Here is a 22,404-nt window from a genome sequence, read left to right as displayed (position 1 = left end):
CTCCTTTTCTTTTTGCGAATACAGACTAACACGGCTGTTACTCTGAAACCTATATTAATTGGTTTCAGAGTGGTAGCCATGTTAGTCTGTATCAGCAAAAACAGTGAGGCGTCCTTGTGACACCTTGGCAAATAAATTTGTTAGTCTCTAACTCTGTCCGCATATCTATACAAGGGACACCATCATAGGATCTAACCACAACAGCCACACCATCAGGGGCTTGTTCACCTGCACCTCTACCAATGTGATATGTGCCAGCAATGCCCCTCTGCCATGTACATTGGCCAGACCGGTCAGTCTCTATGCAAAAGAATAAACGGACACAAATCGGACATCAAGAATTGTAACATTCAAAAACCAGTAGGATAGCACTTCAACCTCCCTGGACACTCAGTAACAGACTTAATTCTTCAACGAAAAAACTTCAAAAACAGACTTCAAGAAACTGCAGAACTGGAATTAATTTGCAAACTGGACACCATCAAATTAGGCCTGAATAAAGACTGGGAGTGGATGGGTCACTACAAAAAGTAATTTTCCCTCTGCTGATACTCACGCTTTCTTGTCAACATTTGGAAATGGGCGACATCCACCTTGATTACATTGGCCTTGTTAGCACTACAAAAGTACTTTTCCCTCTCTTGATATTCACCCCTTCTTGTCAACTGTTGAGAATAGGCCACTTTCACCTTAACTGAATTGGCCTAGTTAGCACTGACACGCCCCCTTCTTATGGACAAAATGACACATTTTCTGTTTCTGTACATTTCATGAGCCAAAGAGGAGTCATACGAATATGAATCATTGTTTAGAGACCTAGTACAATTATAAGAAGGAAAGTTGAATGTGTTCAGTGAATTAATTCTAGAGGTCGTGCACCAATTTACAAGAAGACAGCTCTTATCAGATTCTCATGCTTTGTGCAAATTACACAAAACATTAATCTTTTTTACAAGAAACTTTAGTGTTCCATTTAGTTGGCACAGGGACTTCAGTATTACCATCTGCAGATCCAGGCTGCTTGTTGAGTTTTTTGGATTTAAAAAAAAAGTGTATCAAGGCATTTTTTAAATTGACAGTTTGTGTATAATTTTTAATACAAATGTGTTTTAAAATAGTGTGGCAGTCGGGGATTTATTTGCAAATTAAACTGGCTGATTCTGGGAACAGCAGCAAACTTTGGTTACAAAGTTGTAACAAAATATTAGAGCAGCCATTTCCCTCCTAAAACCAATTGAATTGTTTTGCAGCAGTAAATAGTCAAGTTTATTTTACTTCAAAGCCTACACTGGCTTGGTTGGCAAGCTAAGCTAACCTAACACTTAACCTTGTGATAAAATGCCTTCCAATTACGCCTGCAGTGAAGACAAGTCCATAGTCTTGGGCATGCTCAAGTAGTTCACTACTCACTCCTCCCACCCATTCTCCCAAGGCACTACTTTATAGTTAACATCAACTAGGCCCATTTCCTCTCCTCTGCCTTGCAGCTCAGTTTTATTGCTCTGCTTAGTCATTTTGTCTCTTCTTGTCTGTGCAGCAGCTCAACTCTTTTCTGCACTCCATTTTAGCTCCTTTGGTCACTCTCCCTCTAGCAGCTCTATGCTACTGTGCCCGAAGTCATTCAACTTTCCGGCTTATGCTTGTTCTAGGTCTCTGAGCAATATGATTTTTCCCAGCCTGGCTTGAGTTACGTTGGGATTCTAAAGAGTGGACAAAACATCTACATTTGATGTGATGGGGAAGAGAAGCCAGTGGAGATGCTAAACTTCTAACACTTGAAAAAATGCTTGAGAATTTGATCAGTGGTACAGCCAAAGTAAACTATGGTGGGACAGAGAATGTGTGTGTATTGGAAGAAGATTCAGTGGGCTAGTATCAGGTTTGATTCTTGGAATTTGGAGTTTTAATACTAAGTCGCTCAGTATCTCTGGAAATTTTGAATTAATACTTGTTTATACATAAAATGTGGTGGTTGTCAGATCAGTTTCAGACAATCTACCTCCTTGAGTTCCCTCTGGTTGTAAGCAGAAACTGAAACCTTACACTGCAGTATGTTGCAGTTAAAGTTTTGTCCACTTGTATTCTGAAAACAAAACAAATTAATTTGTATCTTAACTTCCTCTAGCATATTCAGGCCTTTACTGAGGCTCTTGACATGTCAGAATTTGACTTTCGGGATAGAGGTTACTGAAATTTTGGAGTACTAGAAGCAAATAGTATGTGTGGGTGTCGTGTCCCCGTCCCCCCCCAATAACATTTGTCTATTGGCCTTTTAACTTGTGGAAGAAATGTCGAAGATATTCCCAAAACGTTTCCTAAAGCGGATCCAGAGTCTTCCTCTGTTTGAGAATGAATGAAAAAGAGAGGTTTGGGTTCTTTTAAGGTATTGGGAAAGAATCCAAGTTACACTTTATGGTGTGTGCATGAATTTAGCACCAGTGAAAGCAAGGAACAGACTGTCATAACTTGTACTAGGTTTAGTGTCTCATGCTGTAGCTTATACCACACAACTTTGTCAACTGTTGCCCATTCCTAGCTTAAAACACCCCCAATTCCTTGTGTTTCCTGAGCTGGCATGAGCATGTGTCAAATTCTATAGTGACTGTTGTGGTGATATCTTGTTCACAAGAAACTAAAATGAGTCCTATTAATTATCTTAGGTTTTTAATATAGGTCCCCAGAGGTGGAAGGCTAATCCATTAGTGCACGATGTGACTAGGTCCCCTTTGGTTCTGTTTTCTGGTCTTAATGATCTCAACAGTTTTCCTTCCTCATATAAAAGGACCTGGTACCTCAAAGGATTTATAGTTTTAATTTACTAAAAGTAGACTAATAGTTGGTAGGTTGCAGCTTGAGCTCTTGTGTGTTGAAGTAGACATAATTATTTCTGTATTTTCTTTTGACAGACCAAAGAGAACACTGTATAGTAAAAAGTATGGAGTGGACCTAATCAGATACACACATGCTGCCAACACTGTGGTGTACAGCTCCAACAAAATAGATGGTAAGTGACCGTGTTTAATCTTTCTGCACTTAGATGGCATGCCCAGATAAACAGTAGTGGAGGGCTTTGGTCTTGACTGATATGAATGGCTCATTTTTAGCAACCTCTAGGATGGTGGCAAACAGAGATGTTAATCTTTAAAGCATAACTCAGTCATTCGCTAACATAATGAATGACCTGTTGTTGCTGATTACTGTTCCTCTTTGCTATAATAACCAGAGTTAACATGATTTAATTGTTTGAAGGGAGATGAGTTCTATTCTTGGCTGTTTGATATGGGTCCAATCGTTTAGCTTCTCTGTGACTGTTTCATACAGACATAGTTACTACCTTGTTAGTGAAGTTTTGAATAGTTATGCCTTGAAAAACGCCATTGTGAAGATTTTTCCCCACTCAGTGACTCTACAGCAAATGGTGCTCAAGCTAACATTTTAAAAACTGTTTGTGATGTTTTCTTTCTGACAACCTTTCAAATTCAATTTGAGATCAAGAGGCAAACTTTCTTCTGGCTAGTGCTTCATCACTGATTAAGATTCTGTATCTGGAACTTAGTTAACAATTCTGTGGGTTCCATTCCGGCTCATGCAAGTGTGCTCTTATAGCTGTGTTGGCTTTGCAGTATCAACAGGGGTAAAGAGTACCTTAACAAAAGAATTGTCAAAGCAAGCAGATGACTCAAAACAATACATAGCATTTCTATAGTATCTTTCACCTCTATATCTCAAAGTGCCTTACAAAGATAGGGACATATTCTCCCTGTTTGTACAGAATGGAGGGCAGGAAATTGAGGTGATGTAGCAAATCACTAACTAAGCCTGGAGTAGAACACATCTCTTGTGCATCCAATCTTGACTTTTTGTCCATTGGCCCCTCTGCTTTCCCAGTATAATATGCATGGGCAATCCATCTGTTTTGAAGTCTCTCTCTTTTTCCATAGTCATTTCTCGTCGTAACTGCACTTCATAATCTTCAGTGAATTAAAGTTGCTTGCTTGCCGAGCCTGGGGTGAAAGGATTAGTTGGGTGTTAAAATTTTTGATTTAATTCATCAGCTCCCACAGGTTCACATTCTTTCCTCCACAAAGTGATTCTTCTTCCCTGTGTCAGAAACAGCTGGTATAAATGACTGTGCTGTAATGTCAGGAATCCTTGGAGAACTTCATTCCTGGTGAAGCTCCCAATCAATTTTCTGATCCTCATATAGCTTTCTCTCATGGTTACAATTTATTTTCTGCACTTACTGACTGTCTCATTGTAATGATAGTATTTTACTTTTGCGTTGATCTCCATTGTGGTATCATTCATTGAGAGAAGCTCTGACCTGGTGCAATATTTGTTTATTGTCTTTAAATCCATTGTGTTAAGGTGGTATTTGTAATTTGATGGTTTGAAGTTTGATTATCATTTTGTAAGTGGTTTCTCTTTGAGTAGCTTTTAAAGCAAATACACTGGTGATAGAAATGGATTAGAAAAGATTTATTACTAGCATTTGTACTGCAAGTAATTGTAAACTGGCCTGAGAAAACTAGCATGCTTTCATCCTGTGGTGGTCCATAGTTTGCATAGACCCTATGAGTGAAACTATGGGAAGTGTACAGGATGTTAACTTTTCAGGATGTTGCATTTACAGAAAGAGAAGGGTGAAATGAAGCCATTCCTTTACTGTACGAATGCTGGTATTTGCACACAAGTACATATATGCCTCTGAATTGCTTCTGATGCAGTTCTTTCTGAAGGGTTCCTCAAGAGCTTCAAACCTGGTTCCTCTTGCCTAATTCCAGGCTGAGGTAGTAGTTTGTACAGTTTGAGGGTCTATGATACCACCCGGTACAGGAGATAACTGTACAGGCCACTGCCTTGCCTGGGACAGCGCACTGTCGGCTAAAAGGATCACCCACTCGTGCTTCACAAATGGTTTGTATTTAGCAGAGGAAGGTAAGATTTCACCTGCGTTCTTCTAAAACAGGTAACTGCAGTTTTTAGCAGAAAAACTAGGAATATGTACCAAATTTGCTGTGTAAAAACAGGTAAGTACTAACGATAATGGGATGTAAAACTCCTGATTTTGGTGGATTGACTTATGACATTTGATCATCTGAAGGTACTCCAAAGGAAAAGAAGCCTTTCAGAATGGTGCATCAGATTGAGCTATTCATGCTTGGTCACCAAGTTACCCTTAAAGTTCTCTTGCCAGACTCTGGAGGACTGTGGAGAACTCTGACCTCAGCTGACTCAATGGAAAATCTTTGTCAAGAATTGTTGGATTTGAGGGATTTTCCACATAACGTGTATTTTACAGAAAAAGGCATTTAGAAAAATATTCTAGCCTTCCAGATGTCCAGAAGGTGTTCCCCACAGATTACGAACTCATTACTCTCACCCTGCCTTGCAGAAAAGTCATTTAGCCCACCAGCTAGTATTGCAATAACAAAGGTGAAAACAGAATTTTCCACCTTTACCTTAATTTGGTATTAATGTTGCAGTCTCAGCACCACTTGTTGATGTAACTATATTGAACATGTCAACCTGAATAAACAATCAACAGGTGTCAAAGCTTAATAACAAACAAAAAAACCCCCTGCTTTGGTTTCCTATAACATCAGTCTTTTTGTCCATCTATATTTCTAAAACAGGGTGTATGTAAAAAAGAAATTGGGAGGGAGTTAGCTACTTTTATTTTTCCCTCTTTTTGTCTCCCCTAGTAAAAGTTTACTGCTGATGTTGGAGACTTAATTTGATCTTATTTACACTGCTCCATTCACAAATGCATGTGCAAATAAAAGTATTCTCAACACTTGTATTCAGGTGAATTATGTTCTGTAGAATTCTTTCGATCTGCGGTGAAAAATCTCAACAGAATCTTCCAAAAGAAAATTGCTGTTAGTACTGTAGTCTATATTCGGTGAAGGCCACTTAAAAGAATTACTGACTTCAAAATACTATGATCGATTCTGTCCTGTGCTATTTTACGTTTTTGTAAAGAAAGTGCTGTTAGATGAAAAGGGTCTTTTCTTCTGTTCTCGTTACTTATTCCTCCTTTACTCCCAAAGCTTTTTCCAGTCAGGAAGAGGTGCAAGAAAGCACAAAGGGAACAAGTTTGTTTTGTTTTGTTTTAAAAAAGCCTCTTCTTCTGAGGTATTTAATGCCTGTGCTTAGCAATTAGTATTTAAATGGTCCCAGCCTGGCTTTGACATTTGCATCTCAGACTATGTCTACGCTACAGCCTATGCCAGCAAAACTTATGTCACTCAGTGGTGTGAATATTCCACACCACTGAGCGACATAAGTTATACCACCATAAGAGGTAATGTGCACAGCACTATGTTGGAGGGAGAGCTTCTCCTACCGACATAGGTTATGACACTCGTGGAGGTGGGTTTCTTATTCTGACGGAAGAGCTGTATGTATAGACATGGCCTCATTGTTGTTCTGAGTGACAAAGTTCACACCTTTGCTGTGGTTATTTAGCTGGAGACAGTTCTTCTTGCATGGCTGCATTAACAGGACTATGGTATTTGCATGATAAATCTATACTCCCTTCCTTTCTAACAGGAAATGCTGGCATGAACTTTTAGAAAGCTGTAGTTCTGTGAGAAATGCTTGAGTAAAAACTGAACAATTATTTGATTTTTATTTTGCTTCAGTAACTTTGGAGTAGAGAACTGTATACATCTCATGGCAATTCATTTACACTACATGAAGTATTTGTAGTCTCTCCAGACCATTGGGACCATCCTCACTAGTTCTGCTGTTTCTTTTTCTTCCAGACTGCTTTGTTTCAGTTTCTAATTCAGTTGATCCCATTTTAGCATCCCTCTTGAAGACAAAGCAGACCATCATTGCTATCTGGTGGAGAACATTTATTGTATGATATATGCTTATGTGTTCCTTATATTTTCTTTCAGATACAATTCGTTACCTCTCCCTACATGATAATAAATACATCCGATACTTTCCAGGGCACAGCAAGAGGTAAGAGATGTGACAAGGGGACACTTCTGTGATCAAGATTTTGGTGGCTATGAAACAGAACAAGAGAGGCTAAAGCAGTGTTGTAATGAACCTAAACCATGTTAGACTTAATTCACTTTGCTTCTCATGCCATAAAAAATGTTAAGTATTTTGAACTTGTGTGAAGCCAACAGGATAATAGTTAGTTTGCTAACTTTCTTGCACACCTGTGTGATACCTGATCTATCTAATCTTCTGTATTGCAGAGTGGTTGCCCTGTCCATGTCTCCAGTGGATGATACCTTTATTTCTGGATCACTCGATAAAACCATCCGACTTTGGGATCTCCGCTCTCCAAACTGCCAGGTGGGATACCAAATTCACTTGTATGTCTGCTGACAGTTGTCATGAAATGTGCAAGAAAGCTTCTAGTTTGAAATGATGAAAAATGGGTTGTAGATTAAATAAATAGGTGGTCTCGTTTTTATACTATCATGAAGTATTACATGGTTGCCACCAGCACTCTTGGAATTCGGAAGAACTCATCTCAGGCAGAATCCCTGTTTAGGTATTCATTTTGTGCATACACTGTGTCCTCACTCACTTTCCTCCAGGTTCTATCTTGGGGAAGTGCTGGAAGGGCAAGAAAAGAGCAACTTCTGAAGCTGATGAAACAAGGAGCTAGTTGGGTGTTGTCAGCATATTAATGACACCGTAGCCTCAAACAGTCTTCAGTCTTCTCTAGAAGTCTCCCATGTACCTTGGAATCAGTGGTGACAGAATGGGACCCCTTAGTTGAGTGCTCTGGCTTTGTTTGTTTTTTTTTTTTAAATGAAAAACATTAAGCAGTTAAATACACAAGCAGACTTAGAGCCAGGAGGATTCCAGGTTTCCCAGCTGAATTAAACTTGGGGAAGCTGGAAGATTCACCCTATGTTAACACTGCAACTTTGTCTATGATAAGCCCGTACTGTTTCAAGTGCTGTGGATGTTATAACTAATTTGTCAATTATCCAAAATGCTGTCTAAAGCTTACCGTAACATTGTATATTCATTAACATCTCTCGTTATTACCAGTTACCTCCATTATGCTGTACTTAGTATTTCTGGTTTCATAGTAAAATCCCTCCAAAGCAGAAACTTGAATAGGCCTTCCTATAAAATGGACACTGAAAGTACCTGGCATTCACACACCTTGACTCTTGCGATATTTGCAGTGTTGAAAAAATGTTTGTTGAAGAGACTGGCAGGTCCTAAACATGCCTCCGTCCTTACTGGGAGTACAGAGCTTCAGAGGGAGACAGTCACTGATTCATGAGGACCAGCTGTAAAGCACAAATTGAAAACTTTTTTTTTTTTAACTCGCAGCATAGTTATACCTGCCTAAGCATAAGCCCTTTAAATCAGAAACCTTGCTTTCTTTGGTAGTGTGCATGTTGGTAAGAGCCTCTTGCTTTCTAAATTTTAGCTTGGTCTCATGGGAAGTCAGTAGATATTGCTGATGTGACATTGTTCTCCACATCTCACTTCCATTCTATGTGCGACTTTATGTAATTTTGACATTGTAAAAATCTTAATTTCCCCTGTTTTTCAGGTTCACGCTGAGGGCTTGTCTAAACACAATGTTGCAAGAGTGTCCACTAAACAAAGCTGCATTATGTTATTTAACGTAACACCTGTAGTTAAACCAGTGCAAAGTTTGTGTGGAGTGAGAATTTTGTTCTTGACTCTTATGCTAACCCTTGTGTGGGAATCTGATCTCTTTGGTTTAACACTTTTTTTGCCTCCTAGCTTGTAGAAGGTTTGTTTTTGTGTTAAATCAGCATAGGTAGTGACAGTGTTTATCAGAGCTGCACGTGGGTGCTCATCTCCCTGAATGGTCAGTCTTTTAGCCCCACAACCTCCATCACTTCCAGCAGGAGTGTTCTGTGAAACTCTCAGAAGTGATAATTGTTACTAATACAAGATGCGTCTCCCTTCCCCACAGAAGTGTGTAGTATGTTGCCTCTGCAGCACTCCTTGTTCTGGTTGGTTACTTTTGTTCTTGTGATGCAAGTTTCTTTCCCATAGGAGATGTAGATGGGTGTTGAGCAGGGGGTGTTGAGCAGGGGGTGTATCTGAATTGTTTTCCTAAATTTCTTCAGCAGTAATTCAGACCAATCAGATTATTTCACCTTAATAGTGAAGCTAATATAAAGTCTTTCTCATCTCTCTGTCCTAAACCTTTTAACTTTTAGAATGTATTAAATTGACTAACCTCTTTGGATTGTCCTTTTCACAGTGTTCCATAATAATCACGTGCCACTAGGGATGAGTTGAGGCCATGTATTTAGTTCCTCATACCCTTTCTGGATGAATGGCCACTTAGCCACTTGTTGATACTCCATGTACAGAATTGAGAGGCTAGTGCCAGTGTGGGACATGAGAAGCTGCCTTTTGAAAGATTCTTGATAAGACTGAAGACTGACCATTGAAAACCCAGCTGTTCTACCAGCAGACTGCCCTGCTGGATCTGTGCACGGCTGAGGGAGCTGTCAGAAATGGACTTAGTGCATACGCCAGTATTCCCAACTTGAATTCAAGTTTAACTGTTTTCCATGTTCTAGGGCTTAATGCATCTTCAGGGGAAGCCCGTATGCTCCTTTGACCCAGAGGGGCTGATCTTTGCTGCTGGAGTCAATTCTGAAATGGTGAAGCTGTACGATCTCCGCTCTTTTGACAAGGTAAGAGACAAGCTAGATGCATTTCTGATACTTTATAGCTTACAAGAAACAGCATGTAAACCCTGGACTTTGGAGCATCCCTTGAAACATCTTAGCACGTGCTACAGCCAGCAGCACCAAGGAGATAAAACTTAATATATGAAAAGGGCTTTGTATAAGAGTTTCTTGTACAAGTAGGTGCCACCACCAGATCCTTAAATCCCATGTTGGATCTACTTTTAAGTTCAGTCTAGTTAACCCCAGAGCCAGAGAATTATTAAAATCTGAGTCCCCAGATCAACTTCTTGTAAAAAGCATTTGTTCTGGGTTATGTCCCACCTACTGACCCAACCACTTCTCACCTTCCTACCTCTTCCTCTCTGACATTTGCTCTCCCCGCACGTTTTTCTCCCCATCATAAGCCTTTGCATCCTCGTGCTCCCTCCACCAACATACTCAGCACTGAACTATACTCCATTTCCATAGCCTTGCTTTCTTGTGTCATTTGGGGTCTTTGATAACAGTATCTCCAAGACTGGTTATGAACCTGGTCCACCTTCTGAGGTTCAGGCATATGCTGTTGCCTCAGAGGCCTGGCACATTTCTACACAGAATGGGGTCTGAAGCACAATCTACCAGTGCACAATCCACTTATTCTCTGCTCCAGGAGAACTGGCGTCAGAGACTAGACAGAGGGCTTGGGAGCAAGCCTATGGGTATCATCACTGAGGAGCTGAATGGCATTGCTACCTTAAGCTGATGATGCCCCTGGGTGTAGGGAGGCTGATAGGAGTCGGAGGGAACTTCAAACCCATTTCTCAGGCTTCCTGTAACACGTGGGAAGCAGCAGTTAATGTTTCTTCCTCCTTGCTGGCCCTGCTGGAAGAATATCTAGGTCAGGTGGACCTAGCAGCAACATCCAAGAGAGAAGGAAAACTAACTGGGCGACAGTAGCTGCAAATGGGCGGAGAACAGATCTGTTTTTAGATGAGAGCTACAGTGCTGATGCTCCAGCCCTTAGTTTAAATTAGGTTTGGGGGCCTTGTTAGCAAATGGTCACTATATTGTACATTTAAATCTGCCCCTGTATAATCAGATGTAATGTGAGAATTGATTCTTCTCTCTGGTGACTGTAGGGGTGAACAAGATGTTTGTTCACTGTCGTTTCTTTTATGGTGGTGAAACCACAAGTTTCCTAAACATCCTGTTGTGGTTTCGTTGCTATTGGAGATGACAGAATCATGGCGTGTCAGAACACTGCTGCATCACAATATATGACAGGTTGTTGCTACTCTCCCCTGCCATCCTTTGTGTGGCACCTAGTACTGGCTTGTTCAATATCAGTCTGGTTTATTTCCTTTTAGGAATCTAAAATGTTTTTCCGTGCTGGAGATATAAAATTTTTTTTACCAACAAAGTAAATGTTTGTGTGCACATACATACAAATCATTCCCCCTGTTGTACCAATAAAATAAAAACCAGCAGGATCTTATTAAAGGGAAAAAGGCAAAATACCACATTTATTGTGAATACAGAAAGAATCATAGTAAGCAGTTAGTTCTAGTTATAACATTCCATTCAATCTCCTATTTATTCACACATTCATTCATACAAACACACACACAGGTTCTGCAAGGTTGTTATCATAGTTACCAGCCTTAGAGTTGCTCATGCCAAGCCACTGGCCAGGTGGCCTGGACATGAGGAGGGAGCAGGGCCTTGTCAGATGCTCATCTGATGCTCCTGGAAGTTGGTTTGCAGAATCAGACCCCAAAGTTCTCACTTTTTAGAGTCTATTTTTATAGGAATATCTTCCTATGCCAGTCTATGGGAATTGCTTCATCATGCTGTTGCTGAATCAATCAGCAGATAGCACATTCCTGACGGCTCCAAGATGTTATCTTGTTCTTTGGTTCTCCCATTCTTGAGGCTGTTGGGTGGATTCCAGTCTGCCCTCCGGGTGGGGTCCTCTGGTTATTTCCACTTGACGCCTTCTTCAGCCAATGTACACTGGATTCTTAGGCTGGCACCTTCCTGATCATTCAGTTATTATCCACACCAAGCATCCATCCACATACATCCTCTATCTCTATTTTAATCACAATTGTTAATACAACAAAAGGGTGGGGAGTCTCTGGGTGCTGTTTCTGTTGTTAGAGTATTGCTTTGAGTCTCTCTCTCTGTGAATTGCTTTGAGAATAGACTCTGTCTTAGAATGTACTAACACAATTAGCAGCTTGCAAGTTTCACACACAGAGGGAGAGAAACAGTACCAAAAACCAAGAGACCTCTTAATTAGTAATACCCTGGAATTTAAACTCTGGGGAATCAAACCTCATTTGTGATTTTAATACAGAACTTCTTTAATATGATCCAACACCCCCCACCACCACTTTTTTTTTTTAAGGGTCCGTTTGCTACATTCAAGATGCAGTACGATCGAACCTGTGAGTGGACAGGCTTGAAGTTCAGTAATGACGGGAAGCTCATCCTCATATCAACCAATGGAGGGTTCCTTCGACTGATTGATGCCTTTAAGGGTGCTGTGCTGCATACGTTTGGGGTGAGTATGCTGTCTTGGTTGCCTTCTTGGAAACTGCTGTCTTTGCTACGTCCTTGTCAGGGATGGGATGATGTGGGATTATTAGTTTGGAGGATAAAACACCCCAGTTCCATGTATTCCAGGGGCAGGTCTCTTGGAGCTCCCTTCCAGCTGCAGTAATAGAGATAGCTGATGCCCTGTGGATGACATAAGTATTAGAGAGGGCTTCTTTACTAATTTGCCGCTGATTGTACCCCTGATTTCTTAGGCCTTGTCTACACTACAAAGTTAAAGTAACTTAAGTTACATGGACGTACAGCCATTTCTGTAATTAAAACACCGTTGCATGTCCACACGATGCTCCTTGTGTCAATGGAGCACATCCACAGGAGCAGCTCTTGTATCAACACTGAGAGCAGTGCACCATGGGTAGCTATCCCACTGTGCAACTGGTCACAGGGTGTCTTGGGGAAGGGTTTGCAGTGTCCCTTGGGGGCAGGTTTAGCATTATATTACGCAAGTTTTTCAATCCAATCATTCAATGGGTACTCAATTGCCCTAGTAACCTGCAAGCCAGCCATCTCTGTCAGAAAGCATGGATCCTGCACTGCTGTTTGGTATTGTGCTGTGCGTTATGAACACAAGGCTATAACAAGGAACAATGAGGAATCCTTGTGGCACCTTAGAGGCTAACAAATTTGTTAGCCTCTAAGGTGCCACAAGGACTCCTCTTTTTTGCTGATACAGACTAACATGGTTACCACTCTGAAACCTGAAAGGCTAGAAGAGGAGCTCAATGGGGAGGCTATTTGGCTGAGGGAGGCCTTGAAGGGAGCATTTTAACACTGAGCCACAGTAATGCATCTGATGAAGTGAGCTGTAGCTCACGAAAGCTCATGCTCAAATAAATTGGTTAGTCTCTAAGGTGCCACAAGTACTCCTTTTCTTTTTGCGAATACAGACTAACACGGCTGTTCCTCTGAAACAGTAATGTGTGTTGCTGTAGTGTGCTGAGCCTGGCATAGTGTGTTTGCACCGTGCTATGAACCTTCTAATAATGACTGTGTGCACCCGTTGCTGTTGTCTGTGAATGTTAGCAGCAGACACTATGTGATGAATATAAATAAAGATAAATTCATACTTTCCATAAGTAGATTTTTTTTTCCACACCCATGCTAACCTATCTGTGTAATGCTGAGGTAAACTTCATATATGCAGGGGAAAGCATCTTTAAAGGGGAGGGAACGGGATTCACAAGGACATACACCAATGAGGCTCTTGCAGCTGAATGACTGTGAGGCTGTCATTGTGTTTAATCTCCTGCTGGGTAGAGTGCCTTGGATACTGCTGTGGTCCTGGAAGATATATGGAGAGTGTATAGAAGCGGCGTGTCTGTGGCTCTACATCAGAGCAACTGTTTGCATCCCTTGCTCCTGGTATGCCTGCCACAGCTCTTTGATTTTTACAAGCTGTTCTCCTCCATGCCCCAAGCAATCTGGCTGTACCTGTTAAAGTTCCTAAGGCTGGAGTGGAGCTCTGACTGCACGGTCTCCTCTCCCCACAGACCCAGGAGATCCAGCACCTCCTGTGTACTCCAGGCAGGAGCGTGTTTGCTGTGTGGAGCTGGCATGGTCAACTGAGCAGCTCCTGTTGGAGAGCTCTCATACTTGTGATATTTAACTCCCTTTAATGGAGCTTTCAAGCTCTGCTAGTGAGGGAAAAGTGTTTGTTTGGTTTAGTACCTTGATAGATTATTCCCCACTCCTAATCTTTACATCTGTGCTCTGTCCCCTCCTGTGGCACTTGAAGAGCTTTGCATAGGGCAGTCTGTAATGCTTGAGGGAGGGGCTCCTGTTCTTCAGCTGGAAGTATGGTTTAACATGTCTCCTTTGCCACAGGCTTGAAGGCATTTTAACCTCTTTTGTATTGTAGGGTTATAATAACAGTAAGGCTGTCACGTTGGAGGCATCGTTCACACCAGATTCCCAGTTCATAATGATTGGTAAGATATCCTTACCCCCTTGTAGCCTGCCATTGTGTGTCCTCTTACAAAGCAATTTCAGTGCTTTGAAACTGGGTATTAATATAATTAAACTGAAAGTTGGTTTAAAGGCTGCAAGAGGCTATTTTAGGACTTAGAAAATGCTTTCCTCACTATGCTGTGGGAGACACTTACAATGCTCTCTGTCATTTCAGTACAATGTACTTTAATGTTTAATTTAGTAAGTAGGTCTGTCCCTGTTTCCCACTGGCCAAGTGTTTGCATCACATATTACCACTACAGCTGATGCTAATTGATAGCTTGGCTGGCAATCTCAGCCAAGAGGAAGGCTAGAAAGGGCTACTGACTGAACTTCCCTCTTACCATCACCCCCAAGAGTTGGTCCCCTCAGGCTGCTGTTGAGATGGATTGGCAGAGCAGCCTGGGTAAAATTGTGTAGGAGGAAAAAGCAACTGAATAGTTTGGAATGTTGCAGCCTCCCTCCATCCTACCTGCGGACTACATTCTTTATTTGGGCTACCTGTGTACTGCAATCTGCGCAGTATCAACTAGGCTCTTCTAGGATACATTGCTCTCAGTGAATGAAAACTGGTCTGCAAAACAACTCCACAATCTCATTCATATTCCTCCTAAAGATATTCTAATGTTGAAATCTAGCTGGTCATCAGTAACCTGCCCATAAACTCTTCTTAATAACTAAAATTAAATCTAGGGTGGTATTTCAGTTTCTCAGGAAAGACCATTCTGATGGTGGTTCTTTATTCTGGTGACTGTCCCTTTTTTCTTTATTTTTCTCTTCCCCCCCCCCCCTTCCCCCCAAACCCTCGTTTTATCCTTTGGAGACAGCTTAGTTCTGCATGTTTTACCCTTCTTGCCAGGAAACATATCCCTTCTCAAACTCTTAGGTATCCTCAGTCCTCCTGTTGTTGGACAGATTCACTTCTTTCTCAGCTTTGTCCCTACAACTGCTAAACTCCAGAATCATGCTTTTTTTTTTTCCATTTTGCTTTGTGCAATTTGACTAATTTACCCTGGATGCCAACTTAATTTCTTCTTTCCTAAAAATCCCATATAGACAAAAAGGAAACAAAACCCCCACCTTCTTTTTGGGGGTTTTGTTGAAAAGTCAGGATATCTTATGTAAAAGGGGTTATACCAAAGACTAAAATATTTTTGAAAAGAGGTCAATTTTAAAAATTCAAGGTGTCCCATTAAAATGAAAATTATGGACTTCTGCTATAAAAACTTGTATGGTGATCATGAGAGTTGAAACCTCTTTAACAAGGTTGGCCATTCACATTTAGCGTAACTCACTGAAATCTGGTTTACCATATTTGCAGACTGCACAATTTTCAGTGGCTAGATTGCACTTCTATTGCCTGATTTTCAGCAAGCTGTTGTGCGCATGTGTGAATCTTTGATTTGATTCTGCATGTAACTAGTAAGCATATAACAAAGTCCAATGCATACCTTGCGCTGTGTATGAACTGGGAATTTGTGCAGACAAATACAATATTCCATCTTCCAAGTAGATGCATAGATACATGCACAGCTTGCTGAAAACCAGGTCTTTAATGATATGCAAATTGCAGGATTATAATCAGATGGCTTTTAGGATGCCATTGAGCTTTATTTAGCACTACAGCTACCTTTTTAACAATGCCTTTTATCCTCTGTTGGTCTTCCAGTCATTAATGTGCATAGCAAAGCTGTTCTCTTCGTAGTGCTGGTCTAGACTAGAAAATTAAGTCAACCTTGCTATGTTGCCCAGGTGTGTGAAAAATCCACACATCTGAGCAACATCGTTAGGCCGACCTAAATCCCTGTGTAGACGGCACTAGGTCAGTGGAAAAATTCTTCTGTTGACCTAGCTACCGCCTCTCGGGGAGGTGGATTACCTACGCCCATGGGAGAATTGCTCTTGTCGGCATAGGTAGTGTTTACACTGAAGCACTACATCGGTGTAGCTGCTGCTGTGCCACTAGCATTTTAAATGTATGCAAGACCTCACTCTGCTGATGCCAAGTGTCACCATCTGTGGTGTGTGTATATATAGACTTGAGTATATAAAGTTATTCTGATCAACTCGGTATACTTCCTCTTGGTAACTATACCCCCACAACAAGTTGGGGTAAATTCTCCTTTCATACTTGCATGTACAAATTCCACTGACTTTGAATGGCATTCTGTATGGGCAGCATTTAGCCCTGCAACCTTTTTAAAAAGCTGGCAATCAAAAATTGATTCCTGTAGGTCTGATAGCTCTCTTCTGGTGTCTTAGCTACAGTTTACCAATGATACTTTGACTCTCTGTCCTCTGTTGTTGGCCTTTTATGTGTGTTTATCTTCTCCAACCCACAGGTTCAGAGGATGGAAAAATTCATGTCTGGAATGGGGAGAGTGGGATGAAGGTGGCTGTGTTGGATGGGAAACACACAGGTCCTATAACCTGTCTGCAGTTCAATCCCAAATTCATGACCTTTGCCAGTGCATGTTCCAACATGGTAAGAACACAGGTCCATCCTTTTCAGTCTGAGGGCCAAACACCTTATTTCTGGTAGGTCAATGGGCCATAATTAATATTGAAGTAGATTCTCTATCCTGTTCTGTTCCCTTTGGACTGCTCAGTGCCAAAGGAGTGGAAACCACCCACAAGTCCCCTCCATGCATTTGCTTCTCTTCTCACAGCCCCTGATGCAGAGGTTGTGCTTGAGGTTGGGGGAGTGGCTGGTCTTCAGGATTTTCTAATTCTCCTCTCTTAGGCTGCCCTGGATGGCTGTGTGGGAGGAGGTAGTCATCCTTTGCTAGGTCCTCTCCTAAGCTCAGGAAGAGCCAGTCCAACTTACATCCTGCCCTCCCTGTGATTCCCACAGCCTGGCATTGGGGACAGAAAGGAACAATGTATATGAAAACATTGAGAACAAGCAGTGCATGTGCATGCACACAGAAAGATGGGCTCTTTCACACCACCATAATATGGCTGACACTTCATGATTCTCCATCATAAACACCGGGGGCTTTAAGGTCCTGTTCAGGTTCAGTTTTAGGGGCTTGCTAGGAAGTAGAGTTCTTAACTGTCTAGTGAAGGTATGGGAGGACTGCTAGGCCTGAGCATGCCCATGTATTGTGTGTAAGATATAGAATGAGCGGCTTCCTTTGGCAGCATCAGCTTGACATGCATACCAAACCAGTCCAAGCAGGGATACTAATCCTAAACTGCTGGTAGCATGTATCGGATTCCTTGGCTTGCTTTTAGGGCTCACTGGGTGAAGAATTTCAGGCGCCTATTCTAGCTCCATGCTTACATTTTCTTCTTCTTTTAGGCCTTTTGGTTGCCAACCATAGATGACTAATTCTGAAACCACAATGCCCACTGGGTGGCTTCCGTACTGTTAATAGCAGCGTGTTCTTGCAAAGATTGTGTTGGAGCTGCCTACTTCTCCTGGACTGTATGTTCTCATCCATCATACCCACGTATGTTCATGTATGTCTTTTATTTGCTGCATTCCTTCAGAAGGACTCCTTCATTTGACCTCCGAGAGTCTGATCCTGCTGTACCCAGAAGCTGGGTGCAACATGTACCTACTTTCCGGTCAAAGTCCAATAGGTTCCAGCAGAACTTGTAACTGGCACAGTGTTACTTTTGAGAACGCAGCGGAGGAATAACGGAAAGTCTGATTTTATGAAAAGTTTGCTGCAGTTTCTAAGGTGTAATTGTGTTTTGTTCTCTTACTGTAAACACACAAGCCTACAGACAAACTGGGGTGGATGAGTGGGACATTCAGTTCTGTCCCACACCTGCATGTTTATCACGCCTGGGATCTCTACAGTGTCACTGCTGAATTCTACAAATACAAACTTAATTTGTGCCAAATACAAGTAGACTGACTGTTTTTAACCCAAATGTCAGATGCACGGAGATTTCTTTTGCTATCGAACACTTGGGCAAAGGCTGCATAGTTGCATCATGGCCTCCATCATCAATTTCTAGTGGTCTAGTGTCTGGCAGACCATACAGGTTTTGCCTGCTGGCAGAGAAAGCTTGAAGCAGCCTCTGTGCCATTCATCATCCCAACATCCAAGGCACATAGAGTACTGAAGAGGTCTGGTGGGCATCCCAAGCAATAAAGGAGTCTGTCAGCAGAAAGATGATTAAAACAAAGACTGAAACTGCAGTCGTCTCCAATGCATCTTCCTTCTGTATCATCTTTGCTGATCTTACTTGTAAATATTATGGGGGGAGGATAGTAGGGAGGGGTCATATTTTTTTACTTTTAGGTATTGAAGAGTATGATGTGGGCCAGTATTGTGGGATGAGTTCAGGCTGTTTACCTTCCATTGATGCAGCTTTCTCCTCCTGTTCTGTAAATAAGCTCCATTAAATTCTCCCCAAACTGGGTCCAGGCCTGTATCCCTTTTTTGTTAGTAATACTTTCACACACAAGATTCCATTATGCATTTACCTCACACATTGTGCAAGTTCTCAACAATTGCTTAAAAGGCTGTGGCTCACTTAAGTCGGATGGGTGTTATCCAAAGCCAAATGGAGAATTTGAGATGTCCACCTGATATCCCTTTTTTCTTGTACTTTGCCCTGGCATTGCTGTAAAGAATGCCCTTGCAGAAGTATTATGCCTCTGTTCGTGATATACTGCACTCTGCAGTCCATTTTTGGGTAATGCAAAAAGTAAATCAAGCCTACCAGCTGGTATTTATTATTTCATTTTCTTTCTTTTCCTAAGTCATCACATTGTAAAATTGGTGTGATGCATCTCCATTAGCATGATGGGAAAGGTACAATGTACATGGAGCTGTGTATGCACTGTGCTCTCATCTTAACCAAATACGTGCAACCTAGAGACTGAGCATACATCCTAGGTACATTGGCTTGGAAAATCCATTCTTTCTCTCCTGCTGCTCACCCCACCTTCCAAAAAATGCAAGAGACTGCTAATGTGGCAATCTGAACAGGGAATAGGCTGATCCTGGATGTCATTGTAGTGTCATCTCATACCTGAAAATAATTTGTTACATCTCTGGTAATAGTGATCTTGATGCTCCATGTTGTGTAGTTTTCCATCTCCACTGTAGGGCCTGGCGTCTAACGCAGAGCATGTTCCACTGGAATAATATATGGATTTGTGGTACAGCCCACCCCTTTCTCTGCTCCACCCTTGCTTGTTACAACTGTTAGCATAACGCACACTCCCATAAGCAAGGGCTAGGGGTGTAGAATGGGTTTTTCATCCCCTTTGAGGTATTGGTGCATGTTACTCTGCAGCGTTATCTATGACAGGCACTCTGTACGTCACCAAAAGGGCTGCTGTGCATGAGACAGTCTGAGAAATTGTTTGATTCTATGCTGTGACTAAAAAAATGCTGTTTAGACTCTGTGATGTGCCTGTGTGCTAATTATACTGTACATGTTTAAAGCCGATTCTATGGTGTGTTCTGTGTTACGCGAGTTAGTCTATTACTCAGACTCGGTGGGGATGACAGACTGACTTCCTTTTGATCTCGCCAAACACTTATGCTGCAGGAGTTCCAGATCAGAGATTCCTTTGTATGGCTGCACCAGCATCCCTCCTACTGGCAAATACTGTGCTGATTTCCCCTCAAAAAGCCATGGGCAAAGGGAGATGAAAATCTATTCTTACACATGACGAGGCTTCTGCAGCTGTTTCTTTTTTAGCTCGCTCTTGTTGCATTCTGGGCTGTTTGATGCTATAGCTGCCATTTAGTGTTTCTGTGAGCAGCCATATTTTGCAGAGGTTTATAACTTAGCATGTTTATGGTGGTGGTGAGGAGTTTAAAAATAAAATTGAGGTTGAAACAATGATAACCTGAAGCAAACTCATTCAGTTTTTTGCAAAGGTGCTCTTAAGTGCGTGAAACGAACAGTTAGTCCCCATCAGATATTACTTAAGCAGGGAAGAGACTCAAAAGATTTTTCTTCTGAGAAGTGCCACTTGCAAATCTGCTCTAAACACTTTTCATAAGGCTGTATTCTGTATCCCCAGCTGCGTTGAAACCCTCTATGGTATGTGCAGCATGGAATGTTTAACACAATAGAGGGCTGAAATGTTGATCTAAGAATTTGCACATCAGAAACATCAAACGTTTTCAGATCAAGAGAAGTTTGCAGGATCAGACACAAGGCATCACTGATTGTCAGTGTAAAATTGGTAGTATTTTGTCTCTAGGGAACTAGATTTTTCTTTTTTTCTGCTGACTGATTTTCTTTGTCACGAGTCTCTCACAATCTTAATGTAGCGATCAGGGTTTCTGACAGGGTTTTAGGGAAAAATGGAAAGAGCTGACTGTGTTGCCAAAACAATTATCTGGAAACTTTTATAAAACAACAAACTCAGTTGCATTCATTAACTTTCATAGAGCAAACTGAAAGACTGGGAAAAAGGCTTTCAAAGAATATGCAAGGCTTGAAAACTAAAAGAATGTTAGGAGTGACACTTCAGTACTTTTAGGGGAACTGGGTATAATCAGAATAGTACCTCTAAAAATATCATCACCATACCCAGCCTACTGTGTGAGAGCTCCGTGGCTATATCCTGTCACTTTGATTCCCATTGGCCCTGCAGAGTTGATAGGGGAGAGTGAGCTGGATTCTGTTTTGCTTCGGGCACTGATCAGTGGAAGTTCTGATTCCGAATCTTCATTACTGGTGGTGTCAGTAATAGGAGTAGAAAGGAGCCCAGTTTGACCTCTTCTCAGATCCATATATGATTGCAAAGGAGGCAGTTTATCTTTATTTAAAAAAAAAAATCCTGTCCATACCCCAATCCTGCAGATATAACACAGATGCTTAACTTTAAGTATGTGAATAATGCTATTGATGCATGTGTACAAAAGTTTGCAGGATTGTGGCGTTGATTCATAATCTAATCAGATTTGATAAGAAGCAACTGAGAATAAATAGGGAAGCTACAATCTCTTTTCTGATCACAGTTCTGGCTATATTTGCACTTTAACAATCTGCAACAGGATTTCTGAGTAGCAGGCTGGGATCCTGTTTGCCTTTGAAAGGCTGTCCATTGCAACTGCTGTCTTATTGACTATATATTTGGTTGTGAGCTTGGTTTTGTGAATTTAACTTTTAGGTGGTGACCATCTATTGGAGTGTAAATACATTAATGTCAAATTTATGAGATGCCATAAAGTACTGCAGATGTGGAAAATTCAGTGTTGCGGCTGTTACCAAATAAATATTTTGTAGACCGATTATTTTTTAGTAATGTAGATTCTGTGTTTACTACTTGACAATTAGTTTTACTGTGCAAATTTATTTACTGTTTGTAGGGGAGGGGAAAACTAATTTAAAATAACTTTAAAAATGTTCCCTGCCTATGAAGAGTTTGTTCTACCTAATTATAAGGGTTTTGGTAATGGAAACAGACATCTTATGCTATTGCTATACTAACAGTCTGTTTAAAAAATGCTTTTCTTGCCCTTAAATATACCAGTAACTTGAATAACTAGACATGAGTTTTGTACTGGGACTTGTTTGGTCATCTGTGTGTGACTGTACCCCAGTCAGGTGATTGTTTAGGATTGAACCTGTGACCTGGATTTAAAAGTATGAGACCCAACTGCTTGCTCTATTGGCAAAAGGTCTATTGGCTTGAATGTAGTGGGAGACACAAACCTCTTAATATGGTCTGGCTGCTAGAGAAGGACAAAGACTTGCACTAAGCTAATGTGGGTTAGATCTGAGTTGTTAAACCATTAGGTGAATTTTATTGTTTTTACTTGAGAAACAGGAAAAAACAGAATTGGGGAAATGAGTTCTATTACTAAAGTTCTCCCCCTAAGTATGGCTACTCTGAGCCTCTTACCTATCCTAACACATTGTTCAGATGGTCTGGAATAAGGGTTCTTTTTTATATTCTCTGACTTCTCTAACCTGCCAAAACATAATAAATGTGGTGCCATGGCTGTCCATAAGCAGGCTCGAAAGAACAACTTTGTCAAGATAAAAAGAAAAGGAGTACTTGTGGCACCTTAGAGACTAACCAATTTATTTGAGCATGAGCTTTCGTGAGCTGTAGCTCACGAAAGCTCATGCTCAAATAAATTGGTTAGTCTCTAAGGTGCCACAAGTACTCCTTTTCTTTTTGCGAATACAGACTAACACGGCTGTTCCTCTGAAATTTGTCAAGATAAACTTCCCTACTGAATTCACCTGT

General features: G+C 41.2%; 1 protein-coding gene across 1 annotated transcript in view; it reads left to right on the top strand.

Moving 5' to 3' along the window:
• Positions 1 to 21,440, top strand: part of WDR82 (WD repeat domain 82) — a 33,592-nt gene extending 12,152 nt beyond the window's left edge. The window contains exons 2-9 of the mRNA XM_048856406.2: positions 2,907 to 3,004; positions 6,909 to 6,975; positions 7,221 to 7,320; positions 9,561 to 9,677; positions 12,064 to 12,219; positions 14,131 to 14,200; positions 16,562 to 16,704; positions 17,524 to 21,440. Of these exons, the coding sequence (XP_048712363.1) occupies positions 2,907 to 3,004; positions 6,909 to 6,975; positions 7,221 to 7,320; positions 9,561 to 9,677; positions 12,064 to 12,219; positions 14,131 to 14,200; positions 16,562 to 16,704; positions 17,524 to 17,553 (781 nt within the window). The 3' untranslated portion in view covers positions 17,554 to 21,440. The remainder of the gene's footprint in view (positions 1 to 2,906; positions 3,005 to 6,908; positions 6,976 to 7,220; positions 7,321 to 9,560; positions 9,678 to 12,063; positions 12,220 to 14,130; positions 14,201 to 16,561; positions 16,705 to 17,523) is intronic.
• Positions 21,441 to 22,404: the final 964 nt, after the last annotated feature.

The sequence above is a fragment of the Caretta caretta genome, chromosome 7 (genome assembly GCF_965140235.1).
Source record: "Caretta caretta isolate rCarCar2 chromosome 7, rCarCar1.hap1, whole genome shotgun sequence".
Classification (NCBI taxonomy): domain Eukaryota; kingdom Metazoa; phylum Chordata; order Testudines; family Cheloniidae; genus Caretta; species Caretta caretta.
The sequence above is the reverse complement of the archived record's forward strand: the minus strand, read 5'-3'. Positions and strand labels throughout refer to the sequence as shown.